The sequence below is a fragment of the Hypanus sabinus genome, chromosome X2 (genome assembly GCF_030144855.1).
Source record: "Hypanus sabinus isolate sHypSab1 chromosome X2, sHypSab1.hap1, whole genome shotgun sequence".
NCBI lineage: Eukaryota > Metazoa > Chordata > Chondrichthyes > Myliobatiformes > Dasyatidae > Hypanus > Hypanus sabinus.
In genome coordinates, this window is record NC_082739.1 from 35,849,966 (window position 1) to 35,873,227 (window position 23,262).

Genomic DNA, 23,262 nt, shown 5'->3' on the forward strand with positions numbered 1-23,262 from the left:
ACTTAAAGAGTGGAAGGGTTAAGAATAACAATGGTGGGGTAGACTGGTATTGCTGGTGTATTGAAAAACACACCTTTAGATGAAGACAGTAGATGTTGGTATCTGAAAGTAGACAGGTTTTTGTGCGTGGAATGGGCTGCTGGTGGCGGCGGTGGTGGAGGCAGAAACAGTAGAGTCTTTTAAGAGACTCCTGGATGGATACATGGAGCTTAGAAAAATAGAGGGCAATGGGTAAGCCCAGTAATTTCTAAGGTAAGGACATGTTCGAAACAGCATTGTGGGCTGAAGGGCCTGTATTGTGCTGTATGTTTCTTTATGTTTCTGTATGTTTCTATGTTTCTTTCTTTGAAACAAAAAAAAGAGGATTTCAGCAGGTCAAGCAGCATCTGTGGTAGCAAAGGGATGGTCAACATTTTGGGTTGAGACCTTGCAACAGGACTGAGGATGTAAGGGGTGCGGTATATGGCATAAAAAAGTGAAGGGGAGTGCTGAGATAGGAGTTGGCAAGTGCTAAGTGGGTAGATCCATCTATCACTCTCCAGCTCCTGCATCACAACCTCCCCTGCCTCTTAAGACAATTTTGCCAGGAGCATCTAAGTCACATTGAACATCATTAGTCAAATAGAACATTGTTAGCTCTGGTGCTATGACAGGGTTAGATATCTAACTGAATGGATTCACATACAGACTGGAAAGTATGTGTACGTATTTGGGAGAGTACAAGGTGGTGATCAAAAGTTGTCATCAAATAGAATGAGAGATCCATCCATTGCCTTGATAGGGAAAAAATTGTTTTGCTTCCAGCCTAATAAATCCAGGAACGTGGGAGCTGCAGCAAGCTAGTCTATCACCAGGACACACTCTTAGGCAAAGGGGCCCGATGTGGAAAAAAAAACTTATTTATATGATTTTAAACTTTTTGAACCCTGTAGCCCAGAGTCCTCACAAACATCAAAACATACTTTTGGCCACTTTGGTGATCAAGGGGTACACGGATTAAATGAAAATGTGGACTAAGTGAATCAAAGATACTGTTGAATGGCATTGTGAATTAATTTTCAATTTACATGATCATCTCTTTGCTGAAGATTAGGAATGGGAAAAAGCAAAGTTCCTTGTTAGGGAACATTTTAAAGAGGATGTATCAAGAGTATCCTAGCAGCTGCATTACTACCTGGTTTGGAAATTGCACCCTCTCGGATCATAAAGACCCTGCAGCAGATAGTGAGGTCAGCTGACAGGATCATCAGGGTCCCTCTTCCTGCCATTATAGAAATTTACACTACACGCTGCATCCGCAAAGCTAATAGCATTGTGAAGGACCCCACGCACCTCTCATACAAACTCTTCTCCCTCCTGCCGTCTGGCAAAAGGTACCGAAGCATTTGGGCTCTCACAACCAGACTGTGTAACAGTTTCTTCCCCCAAGTCATTAGACTCAATTCCCAGAGTCTAGTCTGACACCAACTTAAACACACACACACACAACTGAACACCACTCCATTCCATTTGCAAATTATGCTCATTTCTTTCTCAATTCCTGCTAAAACATTGTTTACATTTACATAATTTATTATTATAGTGTAATTTGCCCTTTACTGTGCCTATTGTCTTGTTTATTAATTATTGTACTGTCTTGCACTGTTTTGTGCACTTTATGTAGTCCTGTGTAGGTCTGAAGTCTAGTGCAGTTTTGTGTTGTTTCAGGTAGTCTAGTGTAGGTTTGTGTTGTTTCATGTACCACCATGGTCCTGGAGGAAAGTTGTTTCATCTTTACTGTGTGCTGTACCAGCAGTTATGGTTGAAATGACAATAAAAGTGACTTGACTTGATTTGATTTGTTCACCAGGTTTATTTTACTTAAGTTACTTGGAATATGGGCATTGCAGGAAAGGGTGAGCCTTTCTTCAACAAGTACAGTTGTTTTAATGGAGCTCCTCCCACAAACCTTTTATGTTTTAATGCTTAGATCAATGATGACTAGGAGCAGTCAGGACAGTGAGTGAAAGTAAGGAGGAAGGGGAGACTTTAAATTAGTTTAACAGGAGGATGGAAAGCTAAAGCTGAGCCAGCGTGAAGAAAAACTAAGCTGGAAATGGAAAATGAGGGTGCAGCTTAGGGAGTACTTTATTTAGGAAGGCAAAGAGAATGTAAAAGGCACTACTACCGAGTACTGACAGGGTAATAGTGACCAGAGTGAGCTGGAAAGGGGCAAAAATGTGAAAGTGTATGAGTGCACCAACAAACAGGAAAAATTAAAAGGTTCTTTACCTGAATGCATGCAGCCTGTAAGGAGTTTTACATTCTCCCAGTGACTTGTGTGGGCTTCCTCCGAGTGCACCAGTTTCCTTCAAAGACATACTGGCTGGTAAGCTAATTGGTCATTGTAAATTGTCCCGTGATTAGGCTAGGATTAAACTGGAGTATTGCTGGGCGGTGTTGCTCAGAAGGGCCCATCCTGTGCTGTATCTCAATCAATCAACCAATAAATAACGAGTAAGTTGCTGGCACAAAGAACTTAATGGCTTGGATCTGATTAGAGAAAAGCACTTGCAAGGTGATCAAGGCTGGGAAATTAATGTTGAGGGGGATTTTGACATTTTGGAAGGATAGGCAGAGAGGGAAAGAAGATGGGTCAGCTCCGTTTAAAAAGGATCTAAAGTGCAACACAAATTACTGCGTTGGCAATTGGCATTACATAGCATAAGGAAAAAGAGACACGTGACGCACAGTGGAAAGCGATGCCTCAGGACCAACTGTTCTCCATGACACTATCAATGCTGACCCTGGCACTTCCTCAGTGTTACCTACCCTAAGCAGGACACTGATCTCAAACGAGACCCGCTTTGACAACACCCTAGATGCTGTCCTCAATTTTGGGCCAGATGCAACCTTTGAAATAGTGCATACCAGTTAGCCAAATACCCAGGCTTTTACTGTTGGGATAGAAAGGAAATATGGAAAAGGGAGAGAGAGATCAATTCTGAGGAAGTGTCACAAACCCGAGATGTAAACTCTGTTCCCTTCTCAGGGCATTGCCTAACCTGCTAAAAGCTTCCAGCTTTTTCCTATCTTCATTTCAGGTTTCTAGCATTTGCTGTTTATTTTTATTTTCAAGAGCAGCGCAATACTCTACACTCCATAATAGTTAATCTGTTATTGACAGCAAAAAAGGGACTGACTTTTCCATTGGCCTGAAGCCTTCAGACAGGCGGCTTCAACCAAAAATCATTTACTGTTGAGAATATCATAGTCAGTGTTAACACAATTACTCTAACGTGTATATTATGGTATAGAGTGCCAGTGCAAAAGGTTCCAGTCACCAACATCAAGTATCCTTTTAACTCCAACTGTGCCGCAGCCTAACTTTCTAGACAGGATGCCAAAGTATACCCCCACCTCCAAACTTTGTTTTGGCCTTCTGCTGTATGGCTACTTCACCCCAACCAAGATGCAAAGTACGATAGGTCTTCTTTTCTGTTTAAACCAAGGCCCTCATAAGGGCATATTATCAGGCTATTTGTCCCTTTGTTCCTGCTCAGGTTTCAACAATATCAGAGTCATACAGCACAGAGATAGGGTGCCTGCAAGGGTTAAAAGACTGTGCATGTACATGGGTGGGAGGAACAGGGCTTGTTTTGTTGCTTGTTGCATTCTGTGTTGTTCTGCCAAGCATTGTGGGCAGGCTATGTTGGGATTGGAATGTGCAGCGACACTTGTGGGCTGACCACAGCCCATCCCTAGCAATGTTGGTTATTAATGCAAACAATGCATTTCAATGTACGCTTCGACATACATGAGATAAATAAACTTGAATTTTGAGTCCATAAATCCATAAAAATTTCAGGCTTGCAGATGCTTGAGGGAGGGCAATTAGTTTGTGAAAGCACTACAAGGATACCAAGGAACTTGGACCAAAATAATTGAGTTGCGGTGATCCAACCATGATGGAATAGAACAAATGGTGAATGCTAAAGGAGCTCTTACTTTCTTTGGGAATTTTTTTTTCCAAAAATCTTTGCTCTAATGAAAAATAATACTTGGAGAGACTTTAAATTTGGTCCAGGAATAAGAGTTTATGAAAAACATACCACTATTCCTGCAGCTTTTTCCAATTACTTGCTTCTCGCTCCAAGGCAACAATGTATGATGGATACCAGTGGTTATAATCTTTAAAATGCCTATCCTCACAAACAAAATTAAAAAAAAACATATTACCTACATAAAATGGCCTGGGATAAAGCAGATCTCGAACTCAGGCTCTTAATTTGCCCTCGCCATCCTCACAGTGACCTGGCCTTAGCTGCTTCTATTGCCAAGCTGAATTCAAATGCAAACTGGAAAAGCCCTACACATTTCATCTGGTTAGTTTACAACCAAACAAATGCCCAATTTTCAGGTGACCTGCACCCCTGCTGTACCTTTCTCTCCCAATCAACCCAGGTCCACACACTCTCTTCTTTCCAACCAGTTTTTTTCTCTTCACCCAGCCACTCCAACATCCCATCATCCATACACTCCTCCTGCTGGGTTCTGTACCCCTTCCCTTGACTGTTGTCATCTTCCTACCCTCCTTCAATTATCTGGCCCATGCTCCACCTTCCCTTCCTATCAGGTTTCATTATGAGCAGTCCTGTGTAGTGTCCACCTATGGCTCCAAGCCTCTATCAATATCTCCACCCTTCTCTCCCCCACCTGACTAATTTACCAATTACCCATCCTTGCCTAGACCCACCTATCATTTGACAGCTCTTGCAAAACCCCTTTCCCTCCCCTCTCCCTTCTAGTATAGATGAAGGGTCTAAAACCAAAACATTGAATGCGCATGCACACGCATGCTACTTGGCCCGCGGCATCCCTCCAGCAATCTGAAGTCTTTTTTTTTAAATCCTGCAGACTGTGGACCCAGTGTTGTGGACCCCAGCTTTAGATGAACAAAGATTTTACCTTACTACTTTCTAGTAGCCAAATTCACCAGGTTTTCCAGGCATCAACTATTCATTACTCAGAAATTACGGCAACTTGGTAGTTACATTCTATCTCACGCATGGGCTACTCAAGTTATGAATTGCGACAAGAGGAAAATATTGATATACTATAATTTTATGTGATTCCAGCAAACTACGAACATAAAAAGGAGTGGAGGGGAAGGCAGCTGGAAAAAGTCCAATATGACATTCCTTAATTATTGAATATATTTTAGTGGGCATCTTGGGATTGAACCATACTGCTCTACCCTGTGATAACAGAAATTCAACATCATACACATAACAAAAAACACTTAAATTTCAAAATATTCTACACTTTATAAAGCTCTACAAGAATCTTCCCCATAATCTTCTACACCTTATAAAATATTCTACTTTATAAAGCTCTACAAGAATCTTCTATTTTTGCGCAATCACCAAACCTCAGTAAACAGCAGCAAAATAAAGCATCCAAAATGAACATCAATGGATAATTTTTTTATAAAGTATAGAAAGAGAGAATATTGACATTTAAAGAGAGTCAGTGTAGTGAAAATAAAAGGGTACAGATAAGGCACGGGAAATGAACAAGGGATCCTAAATTAAAATACGAATGGTCAGATGAATTATAAAGAAGTTGGGGGGGTGGTGGTTGTTGAACCTAACTATTCTCGTAGGCTGAAGTATTTCTGAAGCTTGACAATCATCAGTCTGGGCAGTGTAGGAGTGAGGTGACTGAAATGGTGAACAGAAGATTGGTGGAAGTAGCAAACATCACCAAACCCCAATCCTGAACCTTCCTCTTTCCTATAAATACATTTCATAAGACCTAATAACCAAAGTATTGCAACCTTTACAAAATTCAACCAAGTCCGAATTTTACACACGGGTCTACAAAAACCACCCAGGAAAAAAACCCAGCAGTTTAAATACTTGCTTAATTATTTTGTACAGTATTTTTGTCAAGAAATATTAAGCCAGTGTTGTATTAGGGAAAATCACATTAACAAAGTGCAAAAGTTAACTCTGCAAGTGTTCCTTTAAATCAAAAATTTATCCTCAAAAGCCTCAACTGCATTACCTTCACCCATTTCCAAATAGCCAAAATAAATAAAATTGGAGTCTATCCTTGCAGCCTAACTGACTGGATCCAGTGTTTTATTTAATGCTGTTTTCCAGAAATAATTGATCTTTTATGGTTTTGGAGTATTAAGTGACCAGCTTCACAAACTGAAACTAGTTCAGGCTGTTTACCAAGTCACTTGGCTCCAATCAAATCTCATCGCTCTGCTGCTTGTAGTTTTGTGGCTGACAGTGGTACATAACTAACTTATTCTAGCCACTAGCAGATTCTACTTTCTTCAAAGCAGATCCAAGATAATGTTGTATTCTTTGAACTTGGTTGCCTGCTTGTCACAAGTGCCATGAGCGACTCCAGGGGAGATATACTGCAGACTTCCCCCTCATCATTTAAGGCTGAATCATTCGGTCGTAAAAATATAGCTGGGAGAGGGGGGGGGGGAGATAAAATTTAAGCAAAATATTGCTATGGTTAACATCTCATCCTGATGACTCGTTCATTCTTTCTGTCCTGATGTCTTTGACTTATTCATGAACACACACTGAACAAATATCTACCATGAGAAACTTCACTGCAGTACACTCACAGCTGACAGTCCATAAAATTATCCAGTGTGTATGAATGATCTTCCCTCAAAAATAAAATGTTTAATTGGGAAATCTTAGTTGGTAAGTTCTGCAAACCTATGATATGAATTTGGACCATGGGGCGTGGTTAGTGGAATGCACAAATTCTTACAGCCGAGCAGGCATGAGCACCTTTACCTGCAGAACGCTGACTGGTATAAACAAACATTCCAGTAATAGAAAGCAGGAAGTCAGCAAATGAGAATTTTACAGAATTTGAGAGAATGTGATAACTATTAGAACCACTGAACATTATAGCACAGAAACGGGCCCTTCGGCCCTTCTTGGCTGTGCCAAACCATTTTTCTGCCTAGTCCCACTGACCTGCACCTGGACCATATCCCTCCATACACTTCTCATCCATGTATCTGTCCAAGTTTTTCTTAAATGTTAAAAGTGAGCCTGCATTTACCACTTCATTTGGCAGTTCATTCCACACTCCCACCACTCTGTGTGAAGACCCCCCCCCCCAAATGCTCCCTTTAAACTTTTCCCCCTTCACCCTTAACCCATGTCCTCTGGTTTTTTTCTCCCCTAACCTCAGTAGCAAAAGCCTACTTGCATTCACTCTGTCTATGCCCATCATAATTTTATATACCTCTATCAAATCTCCCCTCATTCTTCTACGCTCCAGGGAATAAAGTCCTAACCTATTCAACCTTTCTCTGTAACTCAGTTTATCAAGTCCCAGCAACATCCTTGTAAACCTTCTCTGCACTCTTTCAAGCTTATTAATATCCTTCCTGTAATTAGGTGACCAAAACTGCACACATTACTCCAAATACGGCCTCACCGATATCCTATACAACTTCACCATAACATTTCAACTCTTATATTGCCAACCTGTTTTTAAAAAAATCAAATTTAAATATTGTTATAGTAATATAAATGAGTAAATACAGCAGTGTGTAATCTCAATTGCATAATGTGTGTGTGCATGCGCACTCAAGTATAATACTGGTGCTTAAACTGTAGCCCCAATTTTTCAATCATCAGGTCTTCGTTTGGGCTCAATATCTCCCCAACACTTACATACAGGACAAACTTCAGACAGGACAGGCATTTTTATTTAATATTTGTAAAAAAAACCCCTGATATTTCCAGAATATTTCAGAAGCTGACCCACAGATTGGAGCAGCTGCTGCAATAAATTATTCTCACCCATTATTCTCACCCTGTGGTGAATGATGATTCCATTTTCCCATTGATTTAATTTTGATTGTGAAATTCGAGTCTGCTGAACAGATAATTCTCATCTAGTAGTTACGCTTACCTCGAGACATAATTAAGACATTTAGCAGAACCTCCCAATTTTGCTAAAATGAAGATCAGACTGTGACCTGGACAGTCAGAATGGTGTTAGAGAAAAGCATTGTTTTTGACTTGGGTAAATTTCCGCAGGTTAATTATGGTTGGGGTTTACTCTTAACATTTAATCATAAACAATCTCAGAACCTTACTGTCTTCAAGACAAGCCAAAGAATGTAATCCAGCCAGATACTGAGCTGAGATACAGTGCTCAGGAAATAAAATCAGATAACAGGCGTCAGGATCTTCTGAGTATAGATTATGTCACTTAGCTTGTGCTTTATGGTCACAAAGTGTCTTTTAAATTCAAGACCATCACCCTGCAAGAAATAAGAACGAGAGTTAGACTTCTGAATAAACTTCAAAGTGTCTGAATATATATTAAGTCTTCAAGTACAAGTCTAGCAACTTTATCAATGCAGAGGAGTTTAATCTTGTACAGGAAATATATTCCCTTCAGGATTCTAATCTAGGTCACCTGGTTTTCCTAAGATTGCACCATAGTTCTGACTGTGGTCTTTTTGATGTCTTTCATATGAAATCAAGAGACACAAATTAGCTGCCATGTTTCACAAAACACACAATACTGTACACTTACATTGCTAATCTAAAGATGAGAAATACTTTAAAAATAAAGTCATCCTTTTGTTACAAAGAAAACCAAGCCATATTCATTGAGTGTTGGCTGTGACTAACTACTCATCCATTTTAGTAGCCAAGATATTAAAAGCTAAAAATGCAGTAGGTTTTGCTCAAGTCTTAGTCATGTTTTTAGTTTGTTCAGAAGCTTAGCTGAAGAAACAGCTGTAGCTTGTCTCACTGGCTACAAAGTACATAGGTTGTGGAAGGTTCAACATTTCTTTTTTTGTAAATCCTGCACACTTCTCGGGACTGTTACTTAAAAGGAACTTTAGCTTCTCTCATGCCTCCTCATGCCAGATTAACACAGGTAGTTCACACTTATAAAACAGATGCTAAAGTGAGATTGAGCAAAACAACAGAATTTAACATGACAGTAGTTAAGTGGGCTGGAGCTGGTTAGAATGACAATCTGCGAAAGGGATTACTGCAAAAGGGGAGAGTTCTTATTGGTGGAGACTTTGCAATTCTAGTTGTCGATCTTGGTAGAAGACACGTTTTTGTTATGTTATCAATGTTGCCTCATAGACAAATATACACAAGGGAAATAAATTTAGAAAATACACAATATTAAGGTACCGACTTTTGCACTCTTAAAGACAACCATTCAGTTAAATGTGATTAGAACATTTCTACAGGGGAAGGCTGAGCATAAAAAGAAACGGATATTTTTAGCTAAGATTCTCAATATTGCAGGGAGGAGGATGAGGGGGAGGGCACTGGTTTAGAAGCACAGTGGTTTTAGATACAAAGCCAATTGGCCCTCGAGTCTGAGGCTCTTAACTACCTCTAAATCTCAGACATAAATCTAAATGTGGAGCAATGCCAATTCAGAGTTCAAAAGTTTACATTGTCTAGTTTACAAAGCAGACATCGAATTCTGTCAAACAAATATCCAAAGTCACTAGGGCCACCAAAGCTCCTTGTCCGTCAGTTTCAGTAATTATATTGGTACTGACTGATCCCAAATATTATTTACATTGCAGCATTTTACACTCAGAATGAACCCAACAATGAGAAAACTGTACATGTTCAAGGTTCACATATGTATATACGCTCCAAAATTGAGAAGATGTTCTTAATGGCAAAAGATGTTGGGTGCACCAGTCTCCCTTCAGATAGCAGCGAGAAGTGTCTACACACAAGGATAATGTCACAGAAGCCTTTACAAGCAGGAGCCAACTATTATTTCTGTTTGCAAATAGTTTAACATTTTGCTAAAAATGTTCGACCTCTAGGACAACTTAACTGTCTTCAGTAAGAAGTATTACTACAGTGATCTTAGTAATAGAAATAATATTGTTTAAAGGAGGAAAAAAAGACATTTATATTAAAATATTAATTTAGAATTGCAATATTTTCTGAGATCCTCATTTATTACTTCTCCCCAATGTCAATTTTAGAAAGGGTTTAAATTTTAAGATTGCTGAATTCTTGCTCATCCATATTAGTCAAGCTTATATTTTGTTACAAATTGGAAAAAAACTCAACAGCAAAGGTGAGCCCAAATATTACCAAATTATTACTAATTTACTAAAACTAATAATTTTAGTTATTACTAAAACTAATTAAAGTTTTCACTCACTTTTGAATTGTATAAAAAAAATTTTAAAAGTATCATGGATTTGATTTGTGCAAACGCTCAGAAATAAAGATCAAAAACTGCTTTTAAACAAAGAAATATTAGAAATAAATGTTAACAATCCTTTCAACTAGCAGTCACTCAAATAGCTTAAGGACAAAGGGAGAAAGGAAATACTTAATAACATGTGATAAATCATCCACATCTGTACATCGCTGGTGATGAAATTATTTTTACCTTAGACAATCTAAAGTCCACTAGAATCCTCTCATTCATCTCAATCAGATTCACTTTGAATATCAACTTGTTGTTCCGTCTGTCCACTGTTGATATGGTCACCTAAGAAATCAACATTGATCTTTAAAAATCACTAATTTCCTTTGGGATAACTTAAAATTTTATCCCATCTTATCTTAGTCTCACATTACTGAGATGTTTGTTTTCCTTTTATTCCCAATTTGGATACAATTTGAAAAGCAGTCTACATTAGTGACCTGAGCTCACAAATTCCCCCATTTCTACAGAAGAACTGATCCAGTAAAAAATTTTTTTTAAAAGTGAAGTCAGTGAAGTGCAAACAATTTTGACCACCTACTTAACCTATTAACCACTGATACATTAATCAGCCTACCTGGTTGTTGCAATTTTTCTTCCAGGTATAGCCTAATTTCTCACAGACATCATTCAGGCTCAGGTAGGATTGTTCAGCGTTCAGCTTTGTGAAGAAGCGAGTCATGCGTTTCACTAACCGCTGCCAATGATTCTGCAAATTTAGTTTTATTTCATTAGCATAAAACACAGCTCGAGATCTTACTGTCTATTAAAGTTTGTTCAAATCACACTTACAGTTTAGGGCCAGGGGGAGAAAAACTAAGCTCAATGAAATACAAACCCCTTTCCCAAAACACATGCAGGCCTCTGCTTTGCTGAGAGGATTTTTTTATTATACAAAGTCAAAATTCCATAAAGAGGAGAAAATTGGTGATAACAACCAGGACAGTGTTGTTTTTTTTAAAATGGAGAAAAGTCTATTTCAGATGCTTAAGATAATTCCAAATATATTGTAAGAGCTTTGGACCTGCGGTGTGTTAAGGTTCTAAAGATTCTAAATGGTAACATTAATGCACCAAGATATCAGAAAGCCTGCAAAAGATTATCAGTACGCGTGCAATCTAATTTTTGACTTTTATCGCACCCTCCAACATAACTGGGCCTTTCTTCACAGGTGAAATCTATTTATGATCAGTCGAATGAACTGTACTTCCTGCAATACAGCTAGGATCATTGACAGTAAGAGAACCGCAGCCACCTACAATACCTCTCTTCTCAGTTATCTTAAATCTGTCCTATCTTGTTAGTGATCTTCCCGGCCAGCGGGAACTCATTCTCCTCTCTGCTCTAACCAAGCTGTTAATAATTTTGAACATCTGCATTTCCTTCCTCTTCAAAATTCCATAATGACCATAATCCCAGCTTCTTTAGTCTGCCAACGTTCTTGAGATTCCCATCTTTTTTAGTTGATTGAGTGCTTCTCTACTCCTTTTTGGATCTTAGTAAGATACGGCTCAAGGACAGCAACTGCTCCCTGACACTTGCCAAATCTTTATTGTGGCTATTCTGCAATGGTTTGAGCTCTATCTGGTTCATACCAAGTGAACCAACAAATATTCTTCAATAAGAAATATTGACTGAGACAATGAGCTTGGTGACAATCGTGGGCATAGCCAATGCTCTAATTGAGACGAGTCTTAAAATAGTAGAACAAAACAGATTAACAAGAAGCTAGAGAAATAATGCAGCAGAGACTACCTTCAACTCCTGGAGCATGGGGCCATTTCTGTTCTTGGTGGGATGGATATGATTAAGACATTTGGGCATACCACAATGAACTGGGACCAACATACTTGAAGGTTAATCAGGTTCATGGAGGATGGGCACATGGATAAAATATTTGTGAGAAGCCAGGTGCGGATCATGTGAAAAAAAAACAGGAAAAACAGCTCAAGCTGGATTATGCAGGAAAAAAGGGAGTTGAAGGGGTTGAAAATCATGCACTAAATGTGTGATAAAGCTTATAAGCTAAAGGCACAGGCTGCTACATGGTGACGTTTGCAAGTCATTGACATAGGTCAATGATATAGGCCAAAATGACATAGGCCAAAAGATATTCACCTTACAAGAGTTCCTGAATGAGCTAAAGGCAATTATTTGTTTAAGTTTGGAAACTTTCTAAACAGCAGGTCAGAAAGATTAAAGTGTTTAACATGTGACAAGCGACACGATGATGAGTCTGGAGTGTGAGTAAAAGAAACAAGAAAACGGCACATGGCAATAGTTAACAGACACCATTAAATGAGACATTTTGGGACAGCACCACCAAGGTGCAGAATTATAAGCAGACTTGAGCAGAATGGCATAAGCAAGCTCAGGATAAGGATGATCGGGTCTAGAAGGTCAGGAACTGAAGTTATGTAGAGCTATGAGCACCACTTCCTGCTAAATACAAATAACTAAGAAAATTTCCCTATATTTCCTTACATACTGCTGTCCTCCGCTAATTCACCCACTCACTAGTACGCATCTATGATTTCCCTTTCCTGTTTCTTGGTTTCTTCCCATTTGTTCTGGTCTTGCCTCAAATCCCATTGATTTTTTTTTCTCTTTTCTTTTTACAATATTTTTATTCAGAAGAAAAAACAAGATTTACAGAGTGCAACACATAGATACATCTCAACATAAATTGTGTACATTCATATATTGTAATAAAATTGATCAAAATGTTATAGCATATCACATAAAGGTATACCACTCTGTAATCAAAAATTTAAAGATAGGTCATACATCATAAGAGAAATTATGATAGGGGTTCCCATTGATAGGTTCTCTCTCCCAATCTAAGGGACAATATAGTAGCTATCTTATTGGTCTAGTAACCCCGTGGTTAAACCCACTTTGATAGCATTCATAATTTGAATTCCTTTTAAAAAGTATTAAAAGTTGAAAACAGTAAAGTATCAATTTACCTGTGATGATCCAGGAGTGCTCTGTAATTGGCTGCCAACAAACATGTGATCTGTACAAGTAGGCTGGGAGAAACTGATACCTTGCACTAGATTATTAATACTGGATTGACTGGATTCACATAATGACAAGGCAATCCGAGGCTCGGGCTGGGAGATAGAGATTCCAACTTGATCCTCCCTACGTTAAAAGTACCACGAAGGAAAATACAGTTTAAAACTTAAATACCACAGTACGATTTTCTATTAAAATATTTTGGCCAGCAAATAACATTTGATAAATCACCCACATCTGTACATCGCTGGTGATGAATTTTTTTTTTACCTTGGAGAATCTAAAGTCCACTAGAATATTTCTGTTTCCAAATAGGCTGCCACATTGATAATATTGCAATATTTCTGAATTATTTCATTGGTTGTAAGGTATTTTGATGTACTTGAGGGTGCAAAAAAAAAAATGGGGAATACATTAAAAATGAGGTCTGATAGCTACTTCAAAACCGTGAAATTAGACCAATAAATGGTAATGGAAATAACTTTTAAATAGATGTTAAAACTTTTGATCAGTGTTCTGATCTCCTTAATACCAGTGACAACAAAAATATCAAAAGGCAGTTGCTAATGCAATAACAAGTGTCAAACACAAGAGGCTTAAACTTTGACAGGGTAACTTATCCTGTCACATCCGATTCAACTGCACATACATTTTAAAAGCAGCATGAATCTTACTCCAACTTATCTTTATAAACAGGGCTTGTGTGCAGCCTTTATTTTCTGCTTAACAGTAAACAGGGAGATCTTGGGACAGCATTAAGATGCAGAAGAATTAGAGTATATAACAAGTAAACACGATTAATGAACACCACAAACAAATTCAGGATGAGCATCAATACACAGGGAAATTATGTGCTGGAAATCCTCAGCAGGTCTAGAAGGACAACAGCTAAAGGTGCATGGAGGCATAAGCACCACCACACCCAAAATGCAGATGATGCCTTTGGGGAACATAGGGAAATATAATCCTTGGGATTCCACAAAAAATAGTTTCATTTGAAATGTGAATTGAGATTGTGGGATATTGATAATATTGCTGGAATGGATCACTTGCATAACTCTCTACACTAGATGATGATCTCTGTATATCCACATTTAATCAACTAGGGTATTCTGCATAATGATTCATTTTAAAATGAGTTTCTCACAACCAAACTTCCATTTTACATTTGGGTAGGGTAATCAAGAAGATTAGTTGTGCAGTGCTATCCTGTCAGTCACAGGACAATGATCCAAATATATCCATTCAACCCAATAAAAACTTCCCTACAAGAAGTACTATCTAAATGTGATATCAGTACAAACTATTCACTCACCTCCAGCGCAGATCACTAACAGGGGACAGGTCCACATTGGAATGAATGTGTTTAGAGAAAGGTCCCTGAGAATCATTAGAGCAACCAGAGGTCAACCGAGTTCTCTTCACACCTGAATAAAAAAAACAAGATGAAACTGAGGACCAGACAAGACAGCTTGCAGCATACTGCAGAGATTTCTTTGCCCTCAGATTTCCTGATCATGGTCCATCCTCAAGAATGCTCGGCTCCCAAATGTGCTGACAAGTCTCAAGAACAGTCAAATAGTGAGACTTCATTCAAAATACCAGATTAATCTTGATCCATACTCTGCCATGAAAACACTGGTCTGTTTTATTATAGCTTTGAAGAATTAATTGAACTTAAATTCCTCAGTGGCAATGATAGGATACAAACTCATGTTTCTGAACTACTAGCCAATTTACATAACCACTGCTTCTTACCCATCTTAATGCAACTATTACAAAAAATTGTCGCCTATTCGTACTCTTACTTAATCTGCAAGCAAAAATAAGCATTGAGATTACTGTTCACTACCGTCCAAGAGCAGGAAAAGCTATAACAAGCAAGCTTTCTTTCTAGACTAAAATGAAATGGTTAAGAGCTCCTTATCAGAGATGTAACTGGTAAATTAGAGGTATAATATAACAAGATCACTACGACAAATAAGAAAATAAGCATACAAATTAGAGAGAAACTGTCAGGAACTGATAATGGGAGATTCTTTAAAAAGAAGAATGAACAAGAATCAAATGTTGGAGCAGTTGGATTAAGATGGTAAAGATGGGGTAAGGATCACAGCAGTACTGGACTGCTAATCCGGATGTACAAGTTCAAATATTATCACAGCAGCTGGGATTTCATGTTTAGTTAATTAAGTAAATCTGAAGTAAAAAGATAGCATCACTAAAGATAATCACAAACTCATCTGGTTCTCAGTTTGTTCAGGAAATCCAACTTTGCTTATTCAGTCTGCCCTATACGAGTCTCTAGACCCACAACAATGTGGATAACCCCTAAATGGCCTCAAATGACCTTGCGACTTATTCAAGAATAACTGAGATGAGCAACAGTGGCTTTGCCATCAATGCCCACCACTCAAGAATTAGTTTTCATACAGAAAATTAATGTTCTGCTATCCTATGAGAACTGTTGAGGAATGGATTTGATGGGCTAAATGCTCTAATGGAATAAGCGTTTGACACTGAGCATCAAATAACATTCCAAAAAAATGCTTCACTAATTTGCAAACTTCTCCCTCAAGATTATATTAAGAGCAAAACCCAATCTCACTTGCAGAACAAACCACTCATTTCAAGATCCTATTCCAAAATGATCTGGTTATTCACAATCTCCCAGATAATAGAAACACTATTTTGCAACACCTCTCCCATTTTTCAAATAGATTACAAGCTCTCCACCAAAATCATCAACATACAAACTATAGAATTATAATGGACCTGCAACTGTATGAAATCTGCATAAGCCTCTGGTTAGCCACAAACAGAAGAATAAATCTAATTTTGGTTACATTACTTCTGATATTCTAAAAGGATGCAATCAATATTTAGATGTGGTTGCTTGCCGAGTGTGCTCAGCATGGAGGATACATTGGAGATGCTAGGATTGTTCTCTTTGGAAGAAAGAAAATTGAAAAGGATTTCATACAAGTGTCTGAATGAAGTCAGATAGAAGGAAGCTGCCCCCTTTAGAAAATGGTTCAACATCCAGGCAGCATAATTTTAAAATTTCAAGCAAAAGGTAATCCACATGTTACAGAAGGAAACATGGAAGATATTTTCCCCAAATCCTGTGGGAATGAAGGAAACAAAGCTGTAGGTGGTGCCTTCAAAACAATTAATTCAATTGGACTTAAGGAAAGAACCTGCAGGGCTACAGGGAGAAGAATGGAAGATTGTTCTACTTGGCTTGATGGGCAGAATGCCCTCTTTCAGTGCCAAAATAATTTTACGATTTCTCTTTTCCACTAAAAAAGCTGGTAGGAAAGGGAAGCATGGTCCAAATTGTTGCCTATTATCTCCAGTGCTGCATCCATTTCCCAAACAAGTTCATCCATTATTGTCCCAATAAAGGAAAAGATTCACTTTTACAACCCACAATGAATCTACTTGTCTTGCAGTCTAGAGTTACTGGTCATGATTGCTGTATCAAAATAACTCACCTTTTTTAAACTGTTTACTAAACCACTTGTCCTTTTTAATATCTGAAATAGTGGCTCTGTTCTTTGGACCTTCAATTAGAATGTTGTTCAACAGACCTGTGCAAACCAGAAACAATCATACTGTAGAGAATCTCAACACAAAATTAAACAAACAGCAAGTGTAAGTTTCCAATCTGCTCCTCTCCACCTGCAGAAAGGCACAGTACACTGAACATTAGAAATTCATAAACAAGCAACTCTGCAGATGATGGGCACACACGAAATGCAAGTCAGGCAGCATCTATGGAAGGGAATAAACAATCAATGTTTCGATCCAACACCCTTTATCAGGATTGGAAAGGAAGGGGGCAGAAGCCAAAATAAGATAGGGGAGGGGGAAGCGGGTGAGACCAACTGAGGGGGAAGGAGTGTTGGGGAAGAAGGGATGAAACAAGAAGCTGGAAGGTCATGGGTGGAAGAGGTGAAGGAGAAATCCAATATGAGAGGAGAGTAGACCATGGAAGAAAGAGAAGGAAGAGAGGGACCAGAGAGAGGTGATGAGCAGGTCAGAAGAGGAGTCAGAGGGGAACCAAAATGAGGTATGGAAAAAGGTGAAGGAAAAAATTACTGGAAGTTAGAGAAATCGATGTTGATGCCATCAGGTTGAAGACTACCTAGATGGAATGAGGTATTGCTCCTCCAACCTGAGTGTGGCCTCATCGTGGCAGTTGTGGAGACCATGGCTAGCATGTCAGAATGGAAATGGGAATGGGAGGTTAAATTAAAATGAGCAGCCACTGGAAAATCCTGCCTTTTTGTGGTATACTCAGGTTAGAGGAGCAACAACTCATATTCCATCCAAGTAGCTTCCAACCTGATGATAAGAACATTGAGATCTCCAACTTTCAGGTAAATTCTTCCCCCCCCCCCCCCACCATTGATGAGCTCTGCATGGGTGCAGGAAGCAGCACCAATGCAATCATCAATGTAGTGGAGGAAGAGTTGGGGAGTGTTACATGTACACTTGGAACACAGACTGTTCCATGTAACCAGCGAAAAAGCAGGCATAGCTGGGGTCTATGCAGGTGCCCATGGCTGCACCTTGGGTTTGGAATACAAGCAATTTGAGGTAAAGGAATTATGAAGTTGGTCGCAAGTCAATGGGAGTTGATGAGGTTGGTGGTAGTGTGGGAGGACAATGGCCTGATGGTCCTTTTGAAGGGGTAAGAGGAGATGTCTCAGAGTTGCTGCTTGGCCTCAGCAATATAGAGAGCAGTCTGCAAACTACAACAGCACCACCCTCTTGTCTGCAGGTTTAACAGTGAGGTTTGGATTGGTGCAGAGGGCACTGCATTTAGAGGGTGCAAGGTTTGAAAACAAGAGAGGAGTGCTGAAGTCGAAACAGTTAATGTCGCGTTACCAGTTAGAGATGAAAAGAACCAGAGTGGGCAGAAGACCAGAGCAGGGTATCCAAAAATAAGGAGGGTTGGAGATGGGAGAAGGGGTCGTCAACGGGGCTGGGGAATCCTTGCCAAAGGAGTGGGCTTGGGGATGGAAGAAAACTCAGCATGGAACTTACTGAGCTGCAGACATTGGGGACAAATGTAAGTCCCTTGCTGAGGACAGAACACTCTGCCTCAGAGAGGGGAAAGTTGGAGGTAATGGTAAAGACATGGCTGGGAACACAGTGGGGTCAGAGGGGAGGGAGTATTGGGGCTCAGAGGAATGAGAAAGGGAAGTGAAGCAGTTGAAAGTTTGGAGAAATAAAACATTTATGTAGAGTTAGTTTAAATGGGTGGCTCATGGTCAGCATGGGCTTGAGCAGATCATGCTCAAGGGTCAGTTACTCTGACTGCCCTGCCATTTATTTAAATCAAGTATCATCATCTTGGTTGTATCATTTGCAATATCTTTATACACAAGTCCTCATCAGTCAAAGTAAGTTTATTATCAAAGTACATATGTTACCATATACAACCCTGAGATTCATTTTCTTGTGGGCATACCCAGTAAATCCAATAACCATAATAGAATCAATGAAAGACAGGGTGGACAAACATCCAATCTGCAAAAGACAGCAAACTGTGCAAATACAAAAGAAAACCAGAAATAGTAATTATAAATAAATAAGCAATAAATAGTGATAACGTGAGATAAAGAATTCTTGAAAATGAATCTATAGGTTGTGGGAACAATTCAGTGATGGGGCAAGTGAAGTCATTCCCTTTGGTTCAAGAGCCTGATGGTTGAGGGGTAGTAACTGTTTTAGAACCTGGTGGTGCGAGTGCGCAGGCTTCTGTACCTTCTTCCTGATGGCAGCAGTGAGAAGAGAGCATAACCTGGGTGCTGGGGGCTCCTGATGCAACACCCCAAGTAGATGTGCTCAATGGAGGGGAGGGCTTTATCCGTGATGGACTGGGCTGTACCCAATCATTTTTGTAGGATTTTCTGTACACAGGCATTGTCCAGATGTTCCAAGGTTGAGTGAAGAGCCAATGAGATGGCATCTGCTGTTGACCTGTCATGTCACTAGGCAAACTGGAGCGGATCCAAGTAACTTCTCAGGCAGGAGTTGATATGCTTCATCACTGGGTGCGCAGGTGGAACAGGTCAAAAGCTTTAAGTTCCTTGGGGTGAATATCACAAATGACTTGACTTGGTCTAACCAAGCAGAGTCCACTGCCAAGAAGGCCAACCAGCACCTTTACTTCCTGAGAAAGCTGAAGAAATTTGGCCTAAAACCCTCACTGATTTTTTATAGATGCACCATAGAAAGCATTCTTCTGGGCTGCATCACAACCTGGTGTGGAAGTTGTGTTGTCCAAGACTGGAAGAAGCTGCAGAAGATCGTGAACACAGCCCAGCACATCACACAAACCAATCTTCCATCCGTGGACTCACTTTACACCGCACGCTGTCGGAGCAGTGCTGCCAGGATAATCAAGGACACCACCCACCCACCCACCTACACTTTTTGCCCCACTTCCCTCTGAGAGAAGGTTCAAGAGCTTGAAGATTTGTACGGCCAGATTTGGGAACAGCTTCTTTCCAACTGTGATAAGACTGCTGAACGGATCCTGACCCGGATCTGGGCCGTACCTTCCAAATATCCGGACCTGACTTGCACTACCTTACTTTTCCTTTTCTATTTTCTAATTAGGATTTATAACTTAAATTTTTATTATATTTACTTCGATTTGTACTCCAGGGAGCACGAAGCGCAGAAACAAATATCACCATTGTACGCTCTAGTATCAATTGGTTGGTGACAATAAAGTAAAAACACTTCAACACAGTGGATCCAAGTGCTACTGGACAATGGTATTGAGGAAAGTTACCACGTTTTTCTTAGGCACCAGTATAACTGAAGCCTGCTTGAGGCAGGTGAGTGCCTCAGACTGCCAAAGTGAGAGGTTAAAGATCTCAGTGAACACTCCAGCCAGTTGATCAGCACAGGTCTTTGGTTCTCGGCCAGGAACCCCACCTGGGCCAAATGCTTGCAGTGGGTTCACCCTCCTGAAGGATGCTGTCACATCAGCCTCAGAGACTGAAATCACTGTGGGAGTTTGTGAAGCTTCCTCCATGTTTTGACAAAATGAGCACTGAAGGCATTGAGCTTGCGAGATCGATGTTGTCACCTATGTCACTTGATTTTACTTTAAGTAGTAATAGCATTCAAGCCCTGCCACAGCTGTCGAACATCCTTCATTGATTCTCTGTGATATGGCTCTCTGGAGATTGTACCTGGAGCTGTTGTGTTCATCAGACCCGGATATATCGATCTGGCCCTCGGCAGATTGTTGATCTCATGGTTCATCCAGGACTTCTGGTTGGGGAGATTCTGAATGATTCTGTGGGGAGACACTCATCTACGATCACAAAGGATAGGGGCATGGACTTCCTTTGCATAATACCTGTGGATATCACTCAGGCCACTACCAATGATATAATCACATATAGGAGTCAATCCCTCTATAGTCCAGGCTCCAGATTCATCTTATGTGTAAATCTACCCATATTCCCCACCCCCCCTCCAGTTTACTAGATTCCAGCTCCCGCTGCAAACTCAATCCAAGCTCAAAACCCTGGATCTGGCCACGTTCCAACTCACAGCTCCATTAAACCATGCTGATTTGCCATAGTATGACACGAAGCCCAGACACCATGGTTTTCTTTACATTCTTTGGCATTTTGCAAACTACAAAGATTTCCTAATTTGTCACTACATCATTTCTATAATACTAACATATTTTCTGCTTTTCAACTGCTTCAGAAGCTGCAGGAATTTTGGAAGGTCACTGCTAATCCTGTAGAGCCATCACCTTATCCTTGGTGCTTACAGAGCAGTAGAGCAAAAAGAACTGAAGAGCTAGGAAAAATTCCTCAAACATCTCCCTCTATTGGAAGAGGAGCTTTCATACACTATATCACAAATAATGTACATGAACCACAATATTTAGAGTCTGGACAGACTTACAAGAATGGCAACTATCCGGAACCAAGTGTAAAAAGATGAATGTTATCTTCTATCAATGGAAATTCTAAGTCTACCGCAAAGGCTTAGTGAAATTTAAAGTTTTGCTTTGAATTTCACAGATGTTTTGGTTGAGGATTATAATAAATAACCACTGCCTTATGTCAAGGATAATTTGCAGTCAATTATTGAAAAACATATACCAAACATAAACCAAAAACCAAAGTTTCAACTTCAGGTCAGTCATGAAACAGCGTAGCATTCTTGCTGTCAAATCAAGAGGCCAGGAGTTCCCTTCTTACTCTGGTGGTTCGAGCACAAAAATGTGGGCTGACGTTCCAGTGCACGATAGTGAGGGAGTCCCACGTCATCAGAAACACCCTCCTGCTGATGAAATGATAAATAACGGGCCCATTTCCTATTTCGTGCAGCTCAAAATATCCCTTAGTACCCTGTGAAGAACGGGCAGACTTCCCCAGTATCCTCAAACTAACAGAGCAACTTTGTTTTTTCATTTCCCGTAACTTGCAATTTGGGATTTAGACTTGCCTAGAAAGACAATGATAAAACTTCAAAAGCTACGTATAGACCATGATGTACTTTGGCAAGTCACCCCATCCATGAATAACAACTTTACTTTTTTTATTGAAAAGGGCTGTGATGAGATACTGTACAAAGATACAAATGGAAAAACTACATAGATCAAATCTGCATTCTGAATCCAGTGGAGCAGACTAATCTCATTCAGATGGCCACAAACTGGCTCAGTGTTACTAGGTTTGTTAATGGGACGAATGAGAGCAAGAGAAATAAACATTGGTACACTGTGCTGTCAAGGAACATATTCTTCAGTAAACACATGGACACCAGATGAAGACAGGGTTCAGAAAGCTGTGGTATCCATTGCCTCCAAGCTTCCTAGCTCACAAGTCACCTGAACACGAACTTTGGGCAACATAAGACATCTGCACACAAAGACCCAAACCCGACTGGTGGGGTCTAAGTTGGAGGGGGAAATAAAAAAAAAATTTTTTTAAACCACAGAGGCTAGTAAACAGAAATAAAAAATGAAAATGCTAGAAAAACTCAACAAGTCAGACAGCAACTTTGGAACAGCTCCATTTACTTTATGCTGATCGGTTAGCTTTACTCAGCTCTAGCTGTTTTATATGTCTGTTAATCCAAAACACACCACATAGTTAAATTTGGACATCCCATAAATAAGATTGCTACACTCTCAATCTGTGAAGAATCAAATAAGATAAAACAAATGAGTTACTGGTAAATTGTGCAACAGCCCAAAATTATAAAATAACACCAAATTACTTCACTATACTCAATGCTGCACTAGCCAAAAGGCAGATTCCAAATCATTTCCTTACTCAATGGGAAAGGTTCAATCTTCTTCCATGGTGTCAGATATAGTTTCTTTTCATTCCAATCACAGTACTCTTGGCAACTCACAGCAGGCTGGTCCCAGGGTAACTCTGTAACACAAAATCATGCATGGTAAAGACCTGTGGTTAGTACATTCTGCCCAGGAGACGTGCCCTGGCACTTAAGAGCAGTCTCCCCACTCAATCACAGCTACACTACCATTTAAAAAAAAAATTAAATTTGAAAAACTTTAGCCTTGGAAACAGCCAAACTTTAAAGTTTCCAAACCACAGGAGGAAAAAGGCTAAGAAGCCAAATTGTTACAGTGCAAGTTATTTAACATTCTGTAATCTACAACTTAGTATTCTGCTATCACACCAATAGTGTTGAATGAATAGGGTTCACTGCATAGGGTTATTGAAACACTAATCTGTGGCTGGTCCTGCAAAAAAAAACATTGCTCCCCAATGATGGACAAAAGAAAGTAGAATAATATATTTTTTTCTGTTAGAACATATTAATTTAGATATGGTATTGCATAATTAGACAGGATTAAATTAATCTTATAGTTTAAAAATTGCTCTAGGAAAAAGTGATCATTGCATGCTAGGATTTGACGGTGAGAAAATCAGGCCAAAATTAATAGCACACTAAGTT

The 23,262-nt window shown here is 39.5% G+C and overlaps 1 protein-coding gene across 4 annotated transcripts in view; it reads right to left on the bottom strand.

The window, feature by feature from the left end:
• Positions 1-7,723: 7,723 nt before the first annotated feature.
• The window catches only part of LOC132385242 (serine/threonine-protein kinase Chk1-like), a 54,321-nt gene continuing 38,782 nt past the window's right edge, over positions 7,724-23,262 (bottom strand). For all 4 annotated transcript variants that reach the window (XM_059957246.1, XM_059957244.1, XM_059957243.1 and 1 more), the window contains exons 7-13: positions 22,611-22,715; positions 16,776-16,871; positions 14,594-14,705; positions 13,227-13,404; positions 10,835-10,966; positions 10,441-10,542; positions 7,724-8,302 (exon numbers count right to left, since the gene is read on the bottom strand). In XM_059957246.1, coding sequence (XP_059813229.1) covers positions 8,207-8,302; positions 10,441-10,542; positions 10,835-10,966; positions 13,227-13,404; positions 14,594-14,705; positions 16,776-16,871; positions 22,611-22,715 — 821 coding nt within the window. In that variant the 3' untranslated portion in view covers positions 7,724-8,206. The remainder of the gene's footprint in view (positions 8,303-10,440; positions 10,543-10,834; positions 10,967-13,226; positions 13,405-14,593; positions 14,706-16,775; positions 16,872-22,610; positions 22,716-23,262) is intronic.